We start from the raw sequence: 23,457 nt of genomic DNA, 5'->3' as shown, positions 1-23,457 counted from the left end.
ATATTGAATGGTATTAATATACATTCAAAACAATTACTTGAGGGAGCATTACGCCATAGGAAATGTAGAAACCACCTTTCACTATGTAGTGAATTTGTATATATATATATATATAATTGCATGCAATAAAATAGTTACAGAAAATGTCAGAAGATATGTTAATATACATTTAGAAAAAAGAGAATAAACTTGAGAGAATGTCATAAAAAAACAATAAAAAAAATTAAGTTATGAACAATTTATTGTTTTGTGAATTGGTGCAGATATGTGACACTAGGACAAGTAGTTATGCCAGTAGTGGCTTTTTTAAGTCAATTGCCTGTGAGTGAGTTGAAAGAAATGCAAATTCAGGTAGGCCTTGACACAGAAATAAAGAAATTATCAAAGTTTATTAAAACTACCTGTAGATTGCACTTTGTTTGCCCTGAGGTTCTCTCCTCTCCTTTCTATATGGCTTCTGGTGCTGTGTGTCCTTAAAATGAGCACCAGGATATGACATCATATCCCAACTCCAAGCTATAAGCAGAGCAGTGTAGACTGGTAGGTTGGTGGGTGTGCAGTGGTTTAGTCTTAGGGCAGAGCTGAAGATAAATATGTCACTGCATGGACCTCCATGCTCACAATGTCTAGAGAGAGATCAAAGATGCGGCTCATGAAGGCCAAAACCTAGATCTTTGGCTTGTGAAGAATAAATTGTCCTTGTATTTCAGTTCTGGACTAAGATTTTGATTTCCTTGAATGGGTACTCTGTGCCAGGCTAATGTTTCTTTACCTGAGCTACTCTTGTTATCTTTTGTATATTCATATTCATTTACCTAGAGGTCTGTATCTGGATAGTGGGTGTATTTGGCAGAAGATTTTCAAATAGCTCAAAATAGCACAAGATTACATTATGCATGCCAGAAAGAAATATGCCACTATTGTTTAAAAGGCTTCTGTTGGAATACATTGTTTGCAGGCATAACTGAAATTGTAGCGGTGCCTTAGTCAGCTATAGATACACAAATAAACCTGTGTGTGCTCTAAAGATAAACTTGACCAATACATTTCTACTTTCCTGCTGTGGGTACTTATGCGAAAATGCATTAAATAAATAACAAGTTAAAAAAAAAAAGTAAAGACCGCAAATTGATGTTATATATCAAAATACATTTCCCTACACTCAAACCTCCTTCTGGAAGTTTTGTGTGCCTTCCAGTTACCACGAGTCCCTGTGTGAACAAAAGTTAACACATGGCTGCTGCTTGCTGCAGTATTTATAGATCTGAGATAATATTAAAGGCCCAAAGGGGGGGGGGTAAAAATAAAACATGACCACAGAAAGGAACAAAAACTAATAATTATTTGTCAGCAGGAAAACTAATGAAACATGAAACCTACAGGGAACGACCATGACATCTGTCAAATACTTCATCATTTTGAATTCTGTTAAAAAAAAAGGAGACATAACGGTATCATACAAAGTAAAGCAATAATATATATTAGGCGTAGTAGAGGGGCATTATTACTTTAGCTAAAACAATTAATGCTACCAAACTGAAAAGATTTGTGCTGAGTGGTATACCGTAGATGTTACAAACTTGATAAATGAATGTATCTATTCTGGTTACTAATATAGCATGCAATGGGTGACCACGTTTCCTAACTGCCATAATTTTTATACTTACTATCAAGAATACATTATATCAAAGTTATGCTTGAGACTAGTGAAAACTTATCTGCCAGTGCATTTTTCAGTATTTCCACAGCCAATCACTGGCTACATAAAAAGATCATGCATCTATACATGTTAGACATCTCTTAAGACAGGGGCGTCCAACCTGCGGCCCTCCAGCTGCTGCAGGACTACATTTCCCAGCCAAGGGGCTGGCTGAGGAGGATGCGAGATGTAGTCCTGCAGCAGCTGGAGGGCCACAGGTTGGACGCCCCTGTCTTAAGACATAGAAAAAGAAAACTAAAAAGTTACGATAATGAACAAGTTTTTGGAATTTTGTTTAGTTGATGAGCATGAAAATACTTCATTATCAACTGTGATGTTGGGTTGTGTCCTGTATTCTCCTTGAAAATTCATGGCTTCCTTGTGTGCAAACAGGTATGTTGCTTCACACCAGTAGAATATATGTAGAGAAGATCCACTCAGATGTGAATAACAACATTAAGCATAACATTCACACTGAACTAAGTCACCTGCATCTGTTCTTGTAAGAGGAGACACAGAAGACAAGAATAGGCAGAAATTGCAGTGTAAACACTATGAAAGCCCTTAGTCAGAGAAGATCAAGAACAAGGCCAGACATACAAATACGCATTCAGACTTAGAATGATACACACTGAGTGTGATAGGACTAGAACCATAACACACTGGGACAGAGCAGCCACCTTGCCTAAATAATTGTAAAGTGTGTGTATTGTGGGCTTACACAACAATTAATCTCTGTAGCCTGCAAAATGGCCATGAAAAGAAACAGTCAGCAGGTTATTGCCCTAAAGTAAACCATGGCACATGAAACAAACCCATCTCAATTGCTGCTTAGCTGCACTCAGCAGGTTTAATTAATGGGATATTTCTGTCCCAGCAGAAACAGAGCAGCAGAACATTTTGAAAAGTTTCATCTCACAATTCAAAACCCTATACAATTTAATAACCTGAAACTTGATAGCTGTTTCATTTACAAGGTCCTCATCTAACTGAATTTCTGAGCTGAGTTCAGTAAACTCTGTGGCTTCCAACTCAAAAGAACCTGGGACATTTATTTTCAGTTCAGTACAACTATTGTAGGTGCAGTGTACCGAAAAACCACTCTGGTTTTGTCATTTCAAATCTCAATAGACAGAATTTAAAGGAAAACACATATATTGTCTTCAAACCACTCAAATGGGTAGCAATTACTTTGTGTTTGGTGATATTAATGTACATACGCTGTGTCATTGTATAATATCATATTCAATATATATATACACAATATAATATAACAATGTATATTTTGCTGATAACAAGAATTACACTTTACCATCTACTGTACATGATTCCACCATCTTTTTTTTCGTTCTGTGCAGGACTGTAGGTGGACATTTTAAGTTATTCACTAGAACAATATGACTGCAAGTTGGTTAAAGTTCATTTAATAAAACAGAATAAAGCAAGGTTTTGTATGGAAAGGAAAAGATTTTTATACATTTTGTAGCAGCCAAATGCCGTGCTGTCAGACAACTCTAAATATCCATCTCTAAACTAAAGCGACATTTCTCTACACAACTCTGCAAGTGTCTTAAATATTTAATGAATAGAAATTGTGCAGTATTTGTTTGCGAATAGATATATACCGGTAGTAGTTTTAAGTGGTCTACATTAAATGATTATTAGTAGTGAGAAGTACCAACATTACTCAACACCTTATATAGAGCTGAGGTTCCAGACTCAATCATACTCTGCCTCCTTCTGAAACAACCCAGAACATTAACTCTAGCCAACAGCCAATAGAACATAGGTACTATTGGTAGAAATGTCCTTCCCAAATCAAGGCAGTTGGCAACTATGGTTTTAATACTCATTTTTGTTTATATAGTTTTTTGTATAATATTTTAACCAAGCAAAAATGAATTTATAACACGTTTGGGTTGCTAAACACAGGTTGGAATATTTCATTACAGTGAGCCAAACCAAATATTGGTAAACAGAGTTATGATAAAAATAAATGGACAAAAATAATGTCAGTGCAGTACTTAACGGCTAAAAGTAATAGAGCAACAGGACAATTCTAACAAACACCAAGGCTTCACTACGTTTCCCGGTAGAAGCACTTGGGTGTGTATACACTTGTATTGAGAGCATATTTACATAGTTCTGTACCGATCCCTGAAAAAATAAGCATGATTGCATCTTTCATTTTATCATTATGAATTTTGCTCTAGCCTATCATCCAGCCATCCAAATTATGCATGTGCTTATCATTCACCACTACGTAGTTTTTTTAAAAGGAGTCTCTTTGTTTTAAAATGGACAGTGCAGAATGTGAGTGTATAAAGTAATGGTTAAAAAAAACAGAGAAATGTAAATATTTGCATTTTTAGTCATTGATTAAACTACATATTGTGTCTTTAATGTTAAATGGCAATGACGCACTTACATGGTAATGAGAATTATTTTCCGCAATTCAACAAGACTGACATGTAAATATGAACAAATATTAGCATGAACAATGTATGTACAGCTTGTTAATTTTTCATCCCATGAGATAAAGCAGAAGTATGGTTCTCTAGTTACATACAGTATATGTTTGCATCTGCGGAAGCCAAATATTTACACATTTTATAGCCCCATACATTTGTACAATGAGCCAGTGATATTACTTTGCTTGGTGTGTAATATACACATAATGCTTATGTAGCTTTGTATATTTAAATATGCTATTAATTATAATTTCTGGACAGCTCTCTGCTGGCCCTCTAGTTCATCTCTATTTTGCACCCAAGTCAACGGCTTAGCTCTTTTGAGACATACTATGGTTTCCTCAAGTCTAGTCCATGAAACAGTGACGCAATTTAAACATACGTGGGACGCACATATGGCTATCCTGAATATAAGACAAGACGAATTAAGGTTTGAGGTTTTTACAGACTACATGGGCTGAGTGGTTCTTATATGGCATTACATTTTCTGTTGACAGCTGTGGGAATAAGTATAACGTCAGTATAAACAGGGAAACAGAAGAATGTGATAGAAGAGACACAACTTTAAACTCTACAACATTAAACAGCAGTTTGTCTTTTGCTCTAGTTGCTGTTTGCATTTTGTTCATCAAGTGCTGTCATGTTTGGTCAGTGGAGTTACAAAGGAAACTGACAATATTCATTAATTTTTGTCTGTATGAAGCAGAGTCCATCTACTTTACATACAGGTTGAAATATGCAATGTTATTTAACTGTAGCAAACCAATTCTTTTATATGAAAACACATGTGTCCTGGTGGGTGGAATACAAATAATCCATAAAAATCTATAGAATCCATAAATGTCATATTTTATATTATATCATTATTAGCGGCCATCTTAATCTGTTGTATAATATTGGCTAAAGTTATTTGAACCAGTATGGTCCTTTTAAAACATAGGGGAAAAAAGACAGCTGTGCATTAATTCTGATATAATAAGAAGATTTCATTTTACCATCAATTTTAGTGTAATAAAATTATGGTGATCACTTTTGAGAGTTACCAGTTAATGAAGTGTTAATGGCTTTTGTGTGGTATATGTCTGTGTTTGAGACACCATATTCTATCCATTGTACCAATCATGCTTAATCTCACAGCAGCTTTCACCCTGTGGCATTGAAACACAGTGCACTAATAACAGCTAAAAGGGAATGAAATAAAAAAAAGTGTTGTTTTTGTACCCAATACCTTTGCTTAGAATGACTTTGTAACACTAATATTAGGCAGTCTGGCTGAGCAGGACTTCATTACAGCATAATAAAAAGAAATTTGGCTTTTAGGTAAATCACTTCAGACTCAAGCATGGGAACAGTTTAATAAAAGACTCCTGGAGCAATGTTGTCAGACTCACAGGATACAGTAATAATGGCTGTTTCTCTTGAGTAATTTTATTTGAGAAGCCGGCACATTTTTTTCTTGTCTACAGAAGCTGCAGTGACTCATACAGTCAAGAATAAAATACATCTATCACTTTGTCAGCCTGAGCTATATGGTGGTGTCAAGTGGAATTAATGGAACAGGGACAGCCTTTTAAAGTTCCTTAACTTTTCCGATCAACTGTGCTAACAGGTCAGATTAGTAAAAAAAAAATAAACTATTCTATTATTGTAATGTATATCTGTGACATACAATAGGGTATAGGGACAATTAACAATAATTTAATTTAACAATAACATTTACACGTCTACACATTTAATTCTTTAGTAGATGTTAGCAGATGTTGTATTTGTACTCTAACAAACATCACAAACTCATCTTCCCTCTACCTTTCACAAATACATGCCTAAGGCTATAAAACGGGTCATACAATTTTATGGAACATGCAAGCAAATTTTTTGGTGGCATCTAGCATCCATTTACCACACTTGAATATTAAAAATTATACCTAATTGTCAGTAGGTGCTAACAAGCAATGTGGTTTCAGGCTCAGACCCCAAATATGCCTCTTGGACTTATACTACAAAATTGGCCAACCTGTAGATATCAGCTGAATGTTGCCCAGCAATAGCAATAGCCCTGCTAAAACATTTTAAGATTAATATGTTCCCCCCCCCCAAGCTTTTTAGTGTACAACAAAAGGTATCTTAGGATAGTAATTATAATGTTGCCTTCCCAATAGCAGCTTTCCCCTAAAAACTGATAATGCCTGCAGTGCTACTAAAGGGTATATTACCCAACACTGTAATGAATCATTCAGTTGCTTTCAGGAACATCTGTTGTTGTGTCCTACAGCAGCATGCCTCCAGCTTTTTTTAAGCAAGCAATACTAATAAAATAGATTTACCTATTTTCGCCTGCACTGCTAACAGCACCTGGATATGAATGGCTGCTTCCAAAGGACACCAAGGTGTTGATAGTAGCATCTAGTTGTCCTTTGGAAGCAACCAGTCAAACCTTTCATTTGAGCTCCAAGGGTTGTGCACCCTCTAGGGAACACCAGAGAGGTTTGAGAAGTCTAGGACTATAAGCATTTTACATCCTTAACCTTGGCCCTTCTTTTACAATGTTGTTGCAACTAAGTCACAGCACAGAGAATACTGCATAATTCCACAGTATAAATCTTTACTTTTTTAATGCTATCCTATTTCACTATGTGTAACTATTTGAATCACATAGACACTATTCTACTGTTCTGTACTGCTTGCGGTTACATTTCCTTCTTGCACATCCCCAAATGTATGTACGAATGTAATGTACAGACAAATTTAGTTTATAAATGTAGACACTTCATATCCCTTGACAGCTATTTTAATAGCATTGCAGTCAAAACATTCATGTTATAACGTCTGAACAAAATGATATATGCAAATGTTTTCATTTTGGTCTTGACATTGAGAGAATTGTAATAGCACTTTGAATAGTTTTAGTGTTATTGGAGCTAAAACCCAGATAAAAGATGAAGATTAATGTATACAGAGAGATGGACACAAACAGAAAGATGGATATCAATTATATATATATATATATATATATATATATATATATATATATATATATACCATAGAGTCAACCAGTCATTCTACTATTCTTTCAAATGTATAAATGTCTCTTGAAGCTTATTTGAAGGAATTTGAATTTTTAGATTAGACTTGACGTTGGAAAAAGAACAGATGTGTCACTTACTAGAGTAGCACTATTTGGTCTGTACAAACAACTAGATACTATGAAATAGTGAAAAATTAGTTGAAAGATTTCAGATGGAGACAGCAGAAGATAAAATGATATAGCTCAATGGATATCAACTGGTGTATCTTTGCTGAGCATGCCATAGGCCTGACCCACAACATTGATCTTACCATCCCTCAGCACTTACCTTTTTACTAGTGCTAGATATATTTACGATTAGCTTAGATTTTTTCATTTTCTGGGTTATTTTAGAGATTTAGGCAGTGCAGACTACATATTCCCACATCTGACTGATACAGTTCCCTGTTGCACATTTTACTGTCTTTGATACACTTTTAAGCTTTAGCCTATTTTGGTTAGGCATAATTTGGTCGTTGGTCTTTTTTCCACATTTAGTAACATTGTTTTTTTATTTTATGAGTTGATGAAACAACAGATATACCTGTTGCATTTAAAGTCTATATTCTGTTATCTATCTCATTGATATCTCATACTGAATAGTAAGTAATGTATATGAACTGGATGTACGAGGTGTGCTGTTCCAGAGGTCTCACATTCTCTTTCAGTTGGTGGAACCAAAGGGGGACTGGACCCTCTGACAGAATTCTGCGGCTGAAGTGGATGTAGCACCAGATGATGAAATGGCTACCGGCTACCTGCTACCTGCTATATACCTGCTATATTAGGGTCATTCTGCCTTGTCAAAAAGCAATTCCATCAAAAAGCAATTATTCATTTCAAATAACCTCACTAGTCACAAGTCGACTAATGACAGTGATGTAACGTGATTAATAAACCTTAACACCCCTAGTTTCTACTGGACAAGAGGGAGAAAGCAGGAGAGGTCATTGTTTCTGATGGAACAAATCTATCTTCTGTGTTTCCTTGTAATTATACACTAAAGATCTGTAGTAAGGTATAGAAAGGGAACAGAAGGGGGTCATACTGATAGGGTATAAAGGTGAATGAGCCTCAACACATTGATGTTGACTGAGGTTGCCTTCAAAACAATTCACATATTTACTAATGTGAGTTGATTGCAAGTCCTTCTAAGTACCTCCAACTGAAAAACTCTCAATGTTTAGGTAAAATTGAAGCCCCCATAATATAAATAATTACAGGATAAGAGGCACAGGATGGGGTCTATGCCTGCCATAATCTATTTCATTATAAACTGATGCCCCCAATCCCATAAGGTCGGGGGATAGGCTTATTTGATTACCTCCATCACACTGCCCACATGGTGGGGCAAGGGGGACTATCATTCATACCACCCAGGCAATAGGGGGTTCTGGGGCTCTGTTTCTTTTTATGAAAATACATTACTTATATTTTTGGAAGTCTTGTGGTGGGGTGGGCCCTGCTACACATTTGGATTGTTGAGTGACTGTATGTGAGTTGATTTATTGTGAGTGCAAAGGCAAGCTGGCTTCAGTGAATTTACAAGTTTGCACACCTTGTGTGAGCACATGCCCATAAACTCCAGTGTCATTCCTTTTAGCCAGTTGATTTCAAAGTAGCATTTGAGTTTTTTTGTAGGGAGCCCTGTGCATGGAGTTCCTTGAGAAAATGATAAATGTCTGCGTGATTAGATGACAGCAGGTGTTTTTATTGATTTTAGTGCGACTTTCTCTCTCATTATGTGATTGCTTCTTCTGTATGAAATATGGACATGGGACACAAATAACATGAGTAAATACTTACAAGCTCATGCATAAACTTCATCAGTTCTAGATGAATGAGAAAACATTGACTTGTGTCAGGGTACACTGACTACTGCAAGTTAATAGGGTAAAAAATAAGTTGTTAAAGACTAAGAAAATAATTGTATAAACGTTTGTATGACAAGGTCCGTTTCAGACATTATGTATTACATATACATTAGGTTTTTAAGGAGTGCTTTAAAAAATTATTATTTTCAAATGTAAACAAAGGTGAATGAACATGTGCAGGATATTGAAGCAATTCGATCTTGATCGAATATTTTTAGGTTAAGACCATATGTGATGCCCATTAATGTGCTAAACTCCAATAATAACACAAATCCCTGATCCCTTGCTTGTAGACAGTAGCAAATTGATCATAACACTTAAGTCAATTTGCCACTAGCCAAACATAATTCATTTCTTCCCCACTGATTTGCAGCATGCTATATCTCCATCTGGCAGATGTTTGCCACATCTATGTCCCAGCTGATCTAAAAAGTCAGTTGTCATTGGCGATTAAAGTAAGCAAATAATTTGGATTTACTTACTAAACTATGTAGCTCCATAATACTTTAGTTAACGCCCAACCAATTAGATTTTATGATGTGATTGTTTGGTACATCTGATTACTGATGCTTTAAAATTAACACTTTAATTGTGATGGGTGCTCAAGACATAGTAAGTCAATCGGTGACTGTGGTTACATACTGGATCCTTGCCCTTGATAAATGGAAAAGACTGGTAATGAAACTTTGGGGAATCTAACATGTATTCTGCCTTCTTCAATCACATTTTTTTGTAACTGTGGCATATCTAATTGTATATTTGTATGTTTATACATTGAAATATAACTTTATTCAATTCAGTTGATTTCACATCTGGCAGAATGCAACTGTATTATTGAACATATTAGGATCATTGTTTATTAATGAAAACAATGTTGTTTTGGGCAGGGGTAACAAATGTATAAATGTTTGTATAGGTGAAAAGTATGCATGTACAAAACCATCATCCAAGTCACACAGACCATGTATATGATTGAAGCAAATGTCTAAGATAAGCAGTGTTACTTTACTCAAATCTTGTTAAATGTGTTTCTAAAACATTCTGCCTAATAGCAGGCTAGGATTTTCTTTATTATTCTGGGATAAAAAGCAACAGAAACTTGGATGAAAGAATTGCTAACCAAATAATTTAATCACAGTGGAAAATAAACCGTATTCCCTATAAAATAAAATAAAATACCACCTAACCCTTATGACTGACCACAATACAGCAAAGTAATTAAAAGTACATAAAAGAAAATCAAATAAAGAAAAAATGTCTAAAACAGCTCACCACACAATATGATAGAACTGTGATAGTATTGTGAGTCTCATATCTAATCAAATATGGTCAACAATAATCTGTATTAGTCAAAAATGCCCTTTGGGAGGGTCCATCTGAGCTTGCACCACTGCTCTATACTATTACATTTGATTGTGGAAGGTGCAATTTTAGTTATAAAAAGCAACAATCATCAAATATTTTTAAACTTAACTCGATCTCAATTCATTTATTCTGAATCGATCATGTACCATTTAGCAAACTGCCCACTAATTTACAAGTCCTACACATGATGACTTGAGGGAGGTAGTCACAAATTCAATTAGGTATCTAATATGCTGTCTGATATAAGAGGACATGATGGGCTCAGTAATGTCTAGTATTGAAGAGATGAGAGATTGTACTTGGTGAATACTGCACCCATCTCCATATAATTAGATGTGACTTTTCATTTTCCAACCTCAGATGAATTTATCTATCCCTTTATGCTTTCATACAAAAGAATTAAAGCAATGGAGGTTAATGTAATTTTACAGACATATTGCTTTTTTGGTTCCCATTGTTCCAAAATGGATAATAAGAAGTCATTATTTCTTCCAACATTAAAGTAATTTAGTACACTCTAACTTAAAAGCAACAATTTTGCTTTTACAGGAATGCACACTATTCAAATGAAAGACACATTTTAATTTAGCTTCAGGTCATGATACATTTCTTATGTACACAATAAACTTTGTTAGTAACTTTCTTTCGTTGCAAGCCAAGTTCATGAAATTACTTATTCTGCTTGAAAAAAACATATTCTGGTGTATCAGTGAGCAAACATACTATCTTCAACATCACGGTTTACTGAAGTTTTGCCCGAGTTTATAAGAGTTATTTAAGCCGTTGAGGTCTAATCACTAGGAATCCTAATGGTCAGTAGTGTTGAAGGTTAACGCAATAGAGCTGAATGAGTGGTCACATGGTCTTGCATGGTAACATTTGCAAGCAACTTTTATGTTCTCATACAATGAACTAATAAATCTACTGTCCCCTTTGTTTCCCATAAACAAGTGGCCAACAATCACCCCTTCTCCCAATGTGCCTGCAGCAGAGTTGATTGTAAGAAAGATCACCTTTGGTGAATACACCCCACCTATACACAACCTTTTAGATGTAATGTACGAAGTTTTAGTTTACTGAGAGGGTGGTAGACAAATGGAACGGCATCCTAGCAGAAGTGGTAGAAGCAGTGAGGCATGAGATGAGTATAATTCTATCCTAAATCTAAGACACCACAAGGACTGATTAAAGTCCTTAGATCCAATAAAATGTGCAGACTAGATGGATTTAATGGTCCTTATATGCTGTCAAATTCTATGTTTCTCAATAGCCCTGATTTAATCATCTTGAATGTCACCAGACTCATCATTGTTCCAAATAACGTTAATCAGGAAAGGTGTGGAAATCCATGGAATAAAAGAGAATAATAATAATGGTCATGAACCTGACTTTTTTTTAATCTAAAGAGGAGCTTTTAGATACTTTAATTAATACAGCCAAAACCTACGTTACATGAGGACACTCAAGGCTGTAAGCTGCAATATATATTTTCCACTATACTTTCTTTTATGTTTATCTCTAATTATGAATTCTCTATTAAGTGAGTGCAATTAAGTATGTGTCAATATAAAAATTACATATAATATATATATTCATAGATTCATTGAGAAATTGACAACCAGTTGACAACCAATTGAATCCTTCCATTAAATCCTCTTGCTCCAAATGTTTGTGCTACACAATGCTTCTGCTTTTTTAATACTATGAAAATTTTACATAAATCTCTTCATCCATATACTTGTTTTCCAGCCAGTGTACTTTTGGAGTCGCAGCCAATAAACAGAGTTGCGCAATATTCCGTAGTCTGGGCCATAGTTATACCTGCCAATGCACTGACTGGCAGTAGAGACACATATTGCCATTTTCTGCCAAGTAGTTTTCCCTTGTGTTAACAAGTTGAATAGAAATCGACTTGCGCATAACTTGTCTGAATCAAAAATGGCAAAAGTGGTCAATAAACGGTCACTTGTCAACAGTAAGATGTGTTACATGAGCCCCTTAAGGAATTACCAGTTGGTGATTAGATGGTGACAGAATTTGTGCACCTTTTTTGCAAATTCATATAAACATTGTAAAGGACGCGTTTAGCTACCCTTTAGCCCTCTCCTTAATAACTTTTATAGTGCTTAGAATGTCTGTAGTTAACTATTTGTGTAAATTAGCAACTTGTAGCATCCCAGCTACTGTAGACTAGAACTCTCAAGTAAGCAATTGCCTTCACTGTTTGGAAGCCTTGGAGGGGAGTAGTCCACTACCATTGAAAGGATTAAATAAAAATGCAATTTATATAAATGCTGCTTATAATGTCCTGTTGTAACCACTGGTTTTGTTATTTCTTTTTCTTCTTAACGTATTTCAATTTAAAAGGCAGTTATGTTTTAGGTAGGTGATCAAAATAATGGCTTGACTGATCCTGCTCACAGCAGCTGTAATCATATTTAAGTCCAGAGGCTATGAAATCCGTCTGGCTTAGACATCCAAAGAAAGTGGGAAGCACTGGCTTATGAAACTCCTCCTGACATATATCTTTTGATCCAAGGATTTAAGACAGAGTGTGCATCAAATCACATTCACAGCCACTGCATCTATACCCATACCATCCTGAATACATTCAGCCCTTTCTCAGCTGAATAAAGTACTCTAAACAAATCCACTTAATTTGTAGCATAATAAGAATTATTAGGAGAAATGGATATTGTGTACTCACAACAAATATTGGACCATAGCAAAATGCATTTTGGTATTACGGTAAGTGTGTTAATGAGAAATTAACATTGAGTCATAGATTTTGGGCAGCTCTTCTCTGTGCAGAGTTGGGATACAAAAATTGGTATAGTTTCTTTTTGGACCAACTCATTAGAAATAATTTGCTATAGGAATACAATAACAGGATTTTTAAATAAAATTCACAGATATATTTGTATGGAGGTCAAACCCGGAGAGTTCCCAGGTATGCAGTTAACACAATTTCTGGAAATTAAAACCAAGACCAAGTAACTGTTGACATATATATATGTCAACATTAGTTTTAAGAGCTTCCAGTATACCTTTCAAATATCTCTATTTAGAAGGAAGAACTCCTTTTTGGGTCCTAAAGCCCTATATGTAGACAGTAGAATGTGTATTTATAAATGAAGTTGTGCCAATTAAATATTTTTTCCCTACGTGCCTTATTCAGTTACAAGAACAAAAATAGCTAATTAGGAATTGGCATGTAGGGACTGGATTCTCAAACAGGGGCAAATGCCACAACCTTATTTGTACATACATGCAGTGTATGCCCACCAGCTGCATGTGTGTAGCTATACTCTGCGTGAGCATAAGCATGTAACATTACTAGGCAGCTGCTGGCTTTAAGGTGCCTAGTTGCCTAGTCACCCACAATCTGCCAATGAAGGGGACTATGACAGTACTCGAATGCCTTCTGTGCTTCTGTGTGTTCTTTTTGTACATTCTCCATTTAAAACCTGGCATATAAAACTGTGCTCTGATTGATGAAGCATGCTTTGATAAAGAGCTCACAGTCTGTGGCAGAGTCCCTGTTATTATTCACGTGTCTGGTAAAAGAAAAAAAATATTTCCAGTATGGTACCAATGTATTTTACCTCTGCAAATGTGTTTTGATCATTGAGAAGCTTTGAACTAGTATCAGTAAAAACAGTTGCATAGGATATGCACATCAAAAAGAAGCAAGCTCATGCACTGTGTAATCCCATATGTTTGCATAGAAATTGTGCTGCCTGTATTTCAACCAGAATATGACAAGCTGTAAAGCTGAAAAATTATATTAACTAAATAAGAAAACTACGGATTCTGTATAAGATTTTAATATGCATAAAGGGAATCTTTACTGGGCAACAGGGACTATTCGTCATTCTGCATAACTTAAGATGTCCTCCTTATTGGCAGCTGTGTCCCGCTGTTTAAAGGATATATCCTTACTTAATACATTTGTGTAGACTGCATTCAAAATAGGTTTCAACTACTATGTTTGAAAATAAGACCCTTTTAGATATTTATCAGTCATTATTACGCTATGATAATAAGCCTGTGCTGACCTATAAAAAATGGACCATAGATGAGCACAAAACTATGTGTTACAATTCACTGTCTAGTGGCTATGTCTCTGAGTAGTAATTATAAAGGTATGCTTTTTACCTAAGCTTTGATACAGACTCTTTGAAGACATTAGGACACCAGGCGACAAAAAAACATTTATAACCTTGGACTAGGTACCTATGGTTATGATTTACAAATGGAGAATGCACTGATTTGGAAGATGATATGAAGATGTCAATTGAAATGGCAATATCCAGTATAGTTATCCCCTTTTTAACTCTTCTTCACTTTTCTCTGGGCAGTTGTCCTTCCTCTTCACTCTTAATCCTTGACCATAACTTTTTCCTCCATTCATGTTTCCTGCTTTCTCTTAACCACATTTCTCTTCTCTCAAACATAACTATTTGTATGAAGACCTACCCCTGCTTGTTCTCATCCAAACTATTTTCAATATTTTCATCAGAAATTTGGAAAGTTTGAATGCCTCTCTCCTACCTGCCTACTTCCCCAGGCATCTCCCTGATGGTTTAGTGTCATCAGTGTCCATCATCACTTACCTGTCGCGTAAAAGAAAGAATGCTGGACACATCTATGCTTGACAAATCAAATATCTATGCTGCAGCAGGGATAGGGCCTACCTGAACACTGAAAACTTGGTGGGACAATGTGTAAAGCCTATTTATTTCCATTGATTAACAACAGTGTCCAACAGGGCCCAGTCAATCCCCAACCTCTCCACACTTACACCTCAATTCCCTGTTTCCCAAATATAACTGCCTGCTATTATAAAGTTTTATTCACGCAACCACACAAAAACAGGAGGAGACAAAAAACAGTGTTTCATGCATTATATGTGCATATTTATAAATAAGATGTAGCGTACTAGAATGCTTTTTGAACTGTTGGTCTCCCCTTTTGTTTGCAAGAATAAAGCATCTGGATAACATATAGAATGTGGGATCAAGCTGAGTATTACTCAAGATTAGTATTATTTCTGGAGATACACCATTGTGCATGACACGCATGTCTTATATTTTACTACCTCTTACAACACCACAACTACATCTTGATTCAATGACCTATCTATAAACTAGACTTGAAAAAGCAGCTTCCATGCTAAAATCAGACTAATTTTTTAAGCAATACTAATACGATGGCACAAATTCAAAAAAACAAACAGTAACTGCTCAAAGCCACGTCAACATTTAAAGAGTGTATCTCATAATCACAGCACACTATGCTTTTATATGTATCATAAGAAACTCTAACTAAAGCTCTAGCTGAAGCCCATTACAGTGAATGTGGTACAACGAGTAGTACTTTTATGTTTGTTGACATTATTTGTGGTGTTTTTGTATACTTTTGCTACTTAAATGCAGTAACTGTAAATATAGCATATAGTATGTAAATAACACATTTACATTTATGTGAAAAATATTGAGAAGAATGTTAAAATTTATCTTTACATAAGAAGCAATAACTATGGGAGAAACTGAATATGGTAATAATTAGGTTGATGAAACCACTAATACAGTAGCAAATCATGTATCAGTTGTTGACATGCTAATATCTGTTTCATTCTACTCCGTAGGCACAAATCCATATAATGAGCGCTAACTGTTTAAGGCCACGTACATATTTAGTGAACATATATCACAGCTCAGTTAGTGCTGATTCCAAGTCTAAACCTCTATGGGTCTAATAAGATCAAAACAAACCGGTGGGCATCCGATTAAAAAATCAAAGTAACGGACAACGTTTAATTGAGTTAAATAAGTCCTACCAATGTGTAAATATTCTCAAAATTTAGGCTATACCAAAAATGTTTGGGACCCTTCAAAAAATAACCAGTATTTGTTTGTTAAAATATAAATCAAAGTATAATTATTCAGATAACTGTAGTTTAAATAGTGAATATATATGTATACACACATTTCCAATTAAAAGAAAGGTACTTAAAATCATATTTTAAAGAGAGAGAGAGAGAGAAAAGTGTTGTGAAAATGTACCTTACCAAGTTCGTGGGCGTCCTTGAGGGATTTTTTTGAAGGCAGGGGGAAGGTAGATAACCCAGGATAAGGCATTCCAGAGGATGGGGCAGCCTTTGTATTTTATTTTTAACATTTAGATGTATTACTAAAAAATTATAAAATTGCAATTATTTTTATCTTTTTCCTATTTTTTTCACCTCCCTAGTGACATCATCCAGGGCTGGCTTTAGGGGTGTTTGACCTGTGCACAGGGCGCAACACCCCAGAGGATGCCTCCTGTGCAGGTCTCACCAGCCCTCTCTCAGCGGGGGCAGTCAGGCAGCTGGTCACTGGTTTCCCCCTATTTGCTAGCTATTTCCAGGGGCGGACTGTAGTTTTCACCGCTGGAAGAGCAGGGCCGATTGGGGAAATTATAGATCTCTATCTAACCAGGCCAAAATAAAGGGCGCACAAGGTCTATTTCACTGCTTCTTTGCGATGTGTGCCGGCTATTGATACTGAGCTATGATATCACTCTACAGGGGCAGGCAGCTGGACACCAGTGTGTATGTGGTCTGGTTCCGGGGAGAGGTCCATGGGGATGACACTATGTTTTACAAGCCTAGTGATGCCACATGCACGCACCATGAATAGATGCTGGATTATTCACAGCTTCCATCTGATTTTTTCCATCCCTTGAATAATAAAGGCATACTGTCTCTTTTGTCCTTCAAAATAACTATTTTAGTTTTACTGATAGTAAAACATTATGAAAGTTATTACCGTATTTGCTCAATTATAAGACGACCCCCAAATCTTAATATTAATTTAGGAAAAAAAAGAAAAAGCCTGAATATAAGACGACCCTATAGGAAAAAAGTTTTACCAGTAAATGTTAATTCATTTAAACAATTTTTTTAATAAAAGCTATGATTGAGAAAAATATTTTGGTTTTATTTCCTTCTATTTTCCAACCTGCCCCCCAGTTATGCACATCTGCCCCAGAAATGCCTTATACCCCTTATATGCCACTGTGCCCCATGATATGCCTTTTAACCCTCTAAATGCCACTGTGCCCCATGATATGCCTTTTAACCCTATATGCCACTCTGGCACTTAGAGGGTTAAAAGGCATATTATGGGGAAGAGTGGCATATAGGGAGGTTTAAGGCATTGCAGGAGGCAGAGTGGCGTATAGAGGGTTAAAAAGGCATTTCTGGAGGCAGAGTGGCATTAAGGGGGTTAAAAGGCATTTCACAGAGCACCCTGCCTCCAGAAATGCCTTATGCCCCCCATTTAACACTCCCCCCCTGCTCCACTTACCGGTACTTCTGAGTCTCCTGTCATGTAGCTGGGGCAGCATGTAGACTCACGCTGCAGCCGGAAGGAGGCGTGGCTATCAGCGGGGGTTGTCTGCGTGCATCGCGTAGACATTCCCCGGCTGTCAGAGATCAGAGTTCCCCGCGCCAGTGCGGGGAACTCTGATCTTTGACAGCTGGGGAAGGTCTACGGGATGCACGCAGACAACCCCCGCTGCTAGCCACACCTCCTTCCGGCTGCAGCGGAAGTTGTCTACGCGAATCGCGTAGACATCTACACGCTGCCCCAGCTGCACACCGGGGACTCTGAAGTACCGGTAAGTGGGGCGGGGGGGGTTGAGACAGGAGGATCCAGATCCCCTGCAGCTGCGGGGGATCTGGATCTTAGTCGTCTCATAGTCAGACTTTGAGGTCTGATTATAAGACGACCCCGATTATAAGACGAGGGGTATTTTTCAGAGCATTTGCTCTGAAAAAAACCTCGTCTTATAATCGAGCAAATACGGTATTATGAAAGATAAAAAGGGAAATAATGCAAGAATTGCTTTTTTGAGCACTCATTTTTCAAGTAGAGGTATGTTTTCAGCCTTAAATACTGCCTTATCCATGAATTTTCTTTTGCCTGGTTGTATAAACCTGGACTATTTCATTGTGATGGACAGTATAATTTGCATTTTGTTCTGTTTGCTATATAGAGCATTACATCTGGTTTAATATGCTGTGCCATCTCTTATCTCCAAAGCTTCGTTATAGCTGCTTTGTGCGGTCTAATAAGACTTGGGCCAAGTCAGGAAACTGTATAGGAAATTCAGTTCTTTGATCACTGATGGCATTTCAAAGCTATCAGAAGTATGCTCTGACAGAAATCAATATAAAAGCTTATTTTAATAGCATTAAATCATTTCAAAATGCGAATCATAAGAAGAGAACATTTTTAGTGATTTCAGTTATTGAATAAGGAATTTCATGACACAAAGTACGTTTGATAAATGGCTAAAAATTCTCAGACAAGCAAAACTATAAAATTAAACAGTCAACATAAAAATATGTGTGAAACAAGATACATTTTAAAAAAAGCATTACATATATATTTTTCACAATATCCACTTGATAGCATCCTAACTCTTGATGTCTAGGGGATGTCACATAGGCAGTTTGAGCCCTATAATGCATCCTGTTTTCCAAAAGGCTCAATGAATCACATGAAAGTTGAGCATGACTTGCATTGTAAATAAAGCTCATACATATGCTCATCATGCCCAAAATCATAAACAAGAGGTGTAATTTAAGTTGGCTGAAATTAGAACAAATTAGTATCTAAATGTATGTATACATCTATATCTATATATATGTATCTTTATGATAGATGAGTGGTCCCTTTTTTCGTGGTTTCCCCCTGGCATATATATCATATATATATGCATGCATCCCTAGCTATTTTCTGTGGAGTAGATGTGTCTTGGATGATCTGGAATTTGATAGCCCCCTTTAAATATAGGAAGATATTGCTGCCAAAATTCTCTATATTCAAGAAAAAATGTGTTGTTTTGGGTTGTAATATCCCCTGTTGTTTACATATTATGAACCCCATATCCAGGGCCGGACTGGGACTGAAAAGAAGCCCTGGAAAAATTTGGAGACCAGCCCCATATAGTTTATCTCACGGTGAAGCTCTTCTACCCACACGCACCCCTTATACATACCCGCGTCACACTATTCGCCATTCTTTTTATCTCATTATTTGTCACTCTGCATCCAGAAATGCCTTATACCCCTATATGCCACTCTGGCATATAGGGGGTTAAAAGGCATATCATGGGACAGAGTGGCATATAGGGGTGTATAAGGCATTTCAGGAGGCAGAGTGGAATAAAGGGGGTTAAAAGGCATATCATGGGGCACTCTGCCTCCAGAAAAGCCTTATACCCCCCTATATGCCACTCTGCCTCCCTGATATGCCTCAACCCTCCTATATGCCACTCTGTCCCATGATATGCCTTCTAACCCCCTATATGCCACTCTGCCATATAGGAGGTTAAAAGGCATATCATGGGACATTTTTGTTTACTTTATATGGCAAGCCGATCCAGCTTGCCATATTAAATAAAAAATAATATATGCCACTCTGTCCCATGATATGCCTTCTAACCCCCTATATGCCACTCTGCCATATAGGGGGTTAAAAGGCATATCATGGGACAGAGTGGCATATAGGTGGGTATAAGGCATTTCTGGAGGCAGAGGAGCATACAGGGGGACACACTTACATACACACACATGCCGATTTTTTTTGTTTTTAACAAATACAAAAAACATTATACAGTACAAAAAATACATTTTTTTACTCACCTTCTACTTCTCTTGACTTCCTGGTAGCTGCACACTGTTCTCCTCTATGCTGACAGGACGCCACTGACCTGACATCCGGTGCTGCAGCAGTCTGAGTGCGAGGGGGCGGAGCTTCCACCTCACGCTGCTCCCACACTATGCAGCCATCAGACTGCTGGGAATGTAATCTAAACGGCCGGTGCGTGCTGATGCCGCCGGCTGGAGCTACTTTAACACTTTTTTTTTATTTATATGGTAAGCTGGATCGGCTTGCCATATAAATTAAAAAAAAAGTATTGAAGCAGAGGCGGCCGGCGGCATCAGCACCCACCGGCCGTTCAGATTACATTCCCAGCAATCTGATGGCCGCATAGTGATGGGAGCAGAGTGAGGGGTGAAAGGTCAGTGCGAGGGGGCGGAGCTTTCACCCCTCACGCTGCTCCCATCACTAGACGGCCATCGCACACGGCTGCTGGGTGCTGATGCCGGCCGCGTCAGCACCCAGCGGCCGCTTTGATTAGATTTCGGGCAGCCTGGGGGGCAATTGCCCCCCTGCCCAGCCCGCCCCTGGCACAGAGGGAGGCGTTCAATGCCATTTGCAGCCGCTCAGCGGCTGTCTTCATGGTTAGTCTGCCGGCCGCCCAGCCCACGGACCTTCCGGCCCACCGGGAAATTTCCCGGTATCCCGGTGGGCCAGTCCGGCCCTGCCCATATCCTACATTGGGGAAACTGGTTTTGAATATTTTAATTTTTCTAAAATCATTTTAAATGTGCATGGTGTTCATTAACATGATACAAATAATATGTTTCTAATTGCATTGACCTCATTACAGCTTCTGTATATATAGAAAGTGCTGTACAGAAAGTGTGATGGCAGGCATGTGTAACACCCCTCTATTCATTGAAGGTATTAGAGATTGTGCAAATTTAAATTACATGAATCCTCAGATCTAATTCCATGTGTACTGCATTGTTGATGATAACATCTACATGTTAAAGACATGTTGTAGGAATTTTTAAGTGATCTTAAACATGTTGTTTTCTTTATCATTTAGAATTTCTGTATGTGATGAGGATAAATTCCGCCACAACGAATTTATTGGAGAGACAAGAATTCCTTTGAAAAAACTGAAACCTAACCAAACCAAAAACTTTAGCATCTGTCTAGAGAAACAACTACCAGTAAGTATTATCCAGATTCTACAGCAGTGTATTCCAATAATTATTGGTTTTTATTATCATGAAATCTTTAGATACAAGCAACCAACTTACTTGAGTATAGTGAGAATTGTAGTTGTGAGACAAGGTTTTGATATCCTTGTACAATAATGAAAGCACATTTTGTAGCTTGACAACTAATGTTAAATATTTTTGTTTATATCCACATAAGTTCATAAACTATATGTTTATATTTGTTTTATTCAAAGAGTGCTAGCAAGCAGTGTTGTTAAGGGTGATATATATTCATTCCAGAGATCTTACAGACAAACTATATTGGGAAATAAGGTTGTCTGTTTGGAGTTGCACTTGACTCTGCTCTCCCCTTCTGTCCCCATGTTCAGTCTCTCAGCAAAAACTTTCCCCCTTTACACGCAACATATGTGTCATATGTGTCAAGTGCGTTCTTTCCTCAAAGAAGAGGCAACTAAAATACTAATCCACTCCCTTGTTATATCCTGTCATATTTCTCTAAATACCCTCCTAACAGCATCCTCACTCTTGACTTAAGTGCCGTTACTACAGGGGTCAACAGTGACAACTGCAATGTGGCCTGCCTCTCTAGTGGGCCCGAGCAACCCCTGCAACCACTTGCTCCTGTCTCCTCATGACTGTCTCTCTGTACCGCTTCAAAATTATATATATATATATATATATACACTATATATACACTCTGTTCATAAGGTTATCACCTATATATCACACAATGACAATGCTAAAAAATGTGGCCTTGCTTCTCAAAGTCTGTGGCACTCAATTGTGCTGTCTTACGGACAAAGCAAATTAGTTAATAGTTATGCCCTGCAGCACGATGTTCTTTAAATAATATACTTACCCTGTTATAATTATGAGGGCTCCATTAATATAATTACAAAAACATTGTGCCTCAAGCCCTTTAGATCCAACTGTGCTAAAAAGAATATATAAAAAAGTGCCACATCCAATTACATCCTATTTGTAGGCCAATTTGATAAATTACCGTAATCAAATGTTTTACCAATGTTCCTAGTTACATCAACACTAAACTGTTTTACTGAGCTGCAACATACATTATCTTCTGCTACTATTTAATTATTTTAGAACCAAGTGGCCTTTTAAAGGACATTCATTAGAATTGGCTTTATTACAGAATCATTTATAGTCAAATATCTTCTACTGGGATCAGTCAGTGCTGTTGGTGCTATTTTATTTGGGTGAATTATTTAATTGTCCATTTATGAAAGCTTTTTCACAATTAAGAATTAGCAAAATAACGAATTAATAGCTCTAAGTACAAATAATACAGAATAAATTATTATCTCTATGTACAAATAATTCGGACTAAATTATTATCATGGACTACTGGATGTATCTACCAGATACAGCCTTTAATTAACGACCGTTATTCTTGGGTTGTCTATCTCCTCATTTGTAGTTGTGGATTACAATACAGAGGTAAAACACTCCATCCATTGGAATATAATCAAACATATTCACTTGGTTAAGGAGATATTAAATACACTAGCGTTAACAGACATTTAAAAGTGCAATAGTGGGAACTCAAATGAACTCTCCTTTATGGGTATTGAAAAAGATCAACCAGAGGAGGGAACCTTAATCAGTTCCTGTTACAAAAATAATAAAACTGTATTTATATAATGTAGACTCTGTCTCCTTATGCACTACACATTGATTTTAATTCAACATTTTTGAAAGACATTTTTTTGGAATAACATGCCAAAAGTGTGTGTTATTCAGAATAATGTGTAACATGTAAGCTAATGAGCTATGAATTATTCCTTTTTCTTTAGATGTATATCTAAAATAGTGTATATAGCTCTGCCAGGTATGAATAAGAAAAATGCAACACATGGTATTAAAGATAAAACTTATAGCTTAATTAAAACATTTTATAGATAAAAAATGAAGAGTGCATAGAGATGAACGAAACATCTGCTCAATTATCATTTTATCTGCTTTATTTTTAAGAAGCGAAGCTGCAGTAAGGAAGATTCATATAAACAATCGCTTTTTGTGTTCAGGATCCATAATTTCCATAAACAAGTAGGAAAAATGAAAAACATCTGTTCTCATTGTGAGTAAATGTGGAT

General features: G+C 36.7%; 1 protein-coding gene across 2 annotated transcripts in view; it reads left to right on the top strand.

Annotated features, from left to right (window-relative positions):
* Nucleotides 1–23,457, top strand: part of LOC149300973 (double C2-like domain-containing protein beta) — a 216,649-nt gene that overhangs the window by 129,049 nt on the left and 64,143 nt on the right. For both annotated transcript variants that reach the window (XM_089484551.1, XM_089484550.1), the window contains one exon: nucleotides 21,205–21,331. In XM_089484551.1, coding sequence (XP_089340677.1) covers nucleotides 21,205–21,331 — 127 coding nt within the window. The remainder of the gene's footprint in view (nucleotides 1–21,204; nucleotides 21,332–23,457) is intronic.

The sequence above is a fragment of the Sceloporus occidentalis genome, unplaced genomic scaffold (assembly GCF_023333645.1).
Source record: "Sceloporus occidentalis isolate IW3139 unplaced genomic scaffold, rSceOcc1.0.p SCAF_22, whole genome shotgun sequence".
In the NCBI taxonomy this organism is placed as follows: Eukaryota; Metazoa; Chordata; class Lepidosauria; order Squamata; family Phrynosomatidae; genus Sceloporus; species Sceloporus occidentalis.
The sequence above is the reverse complement of the archived record's forward strand: the minus strand, read 5'-3'. Positions and strand labels throughout refer to the sequence as shown.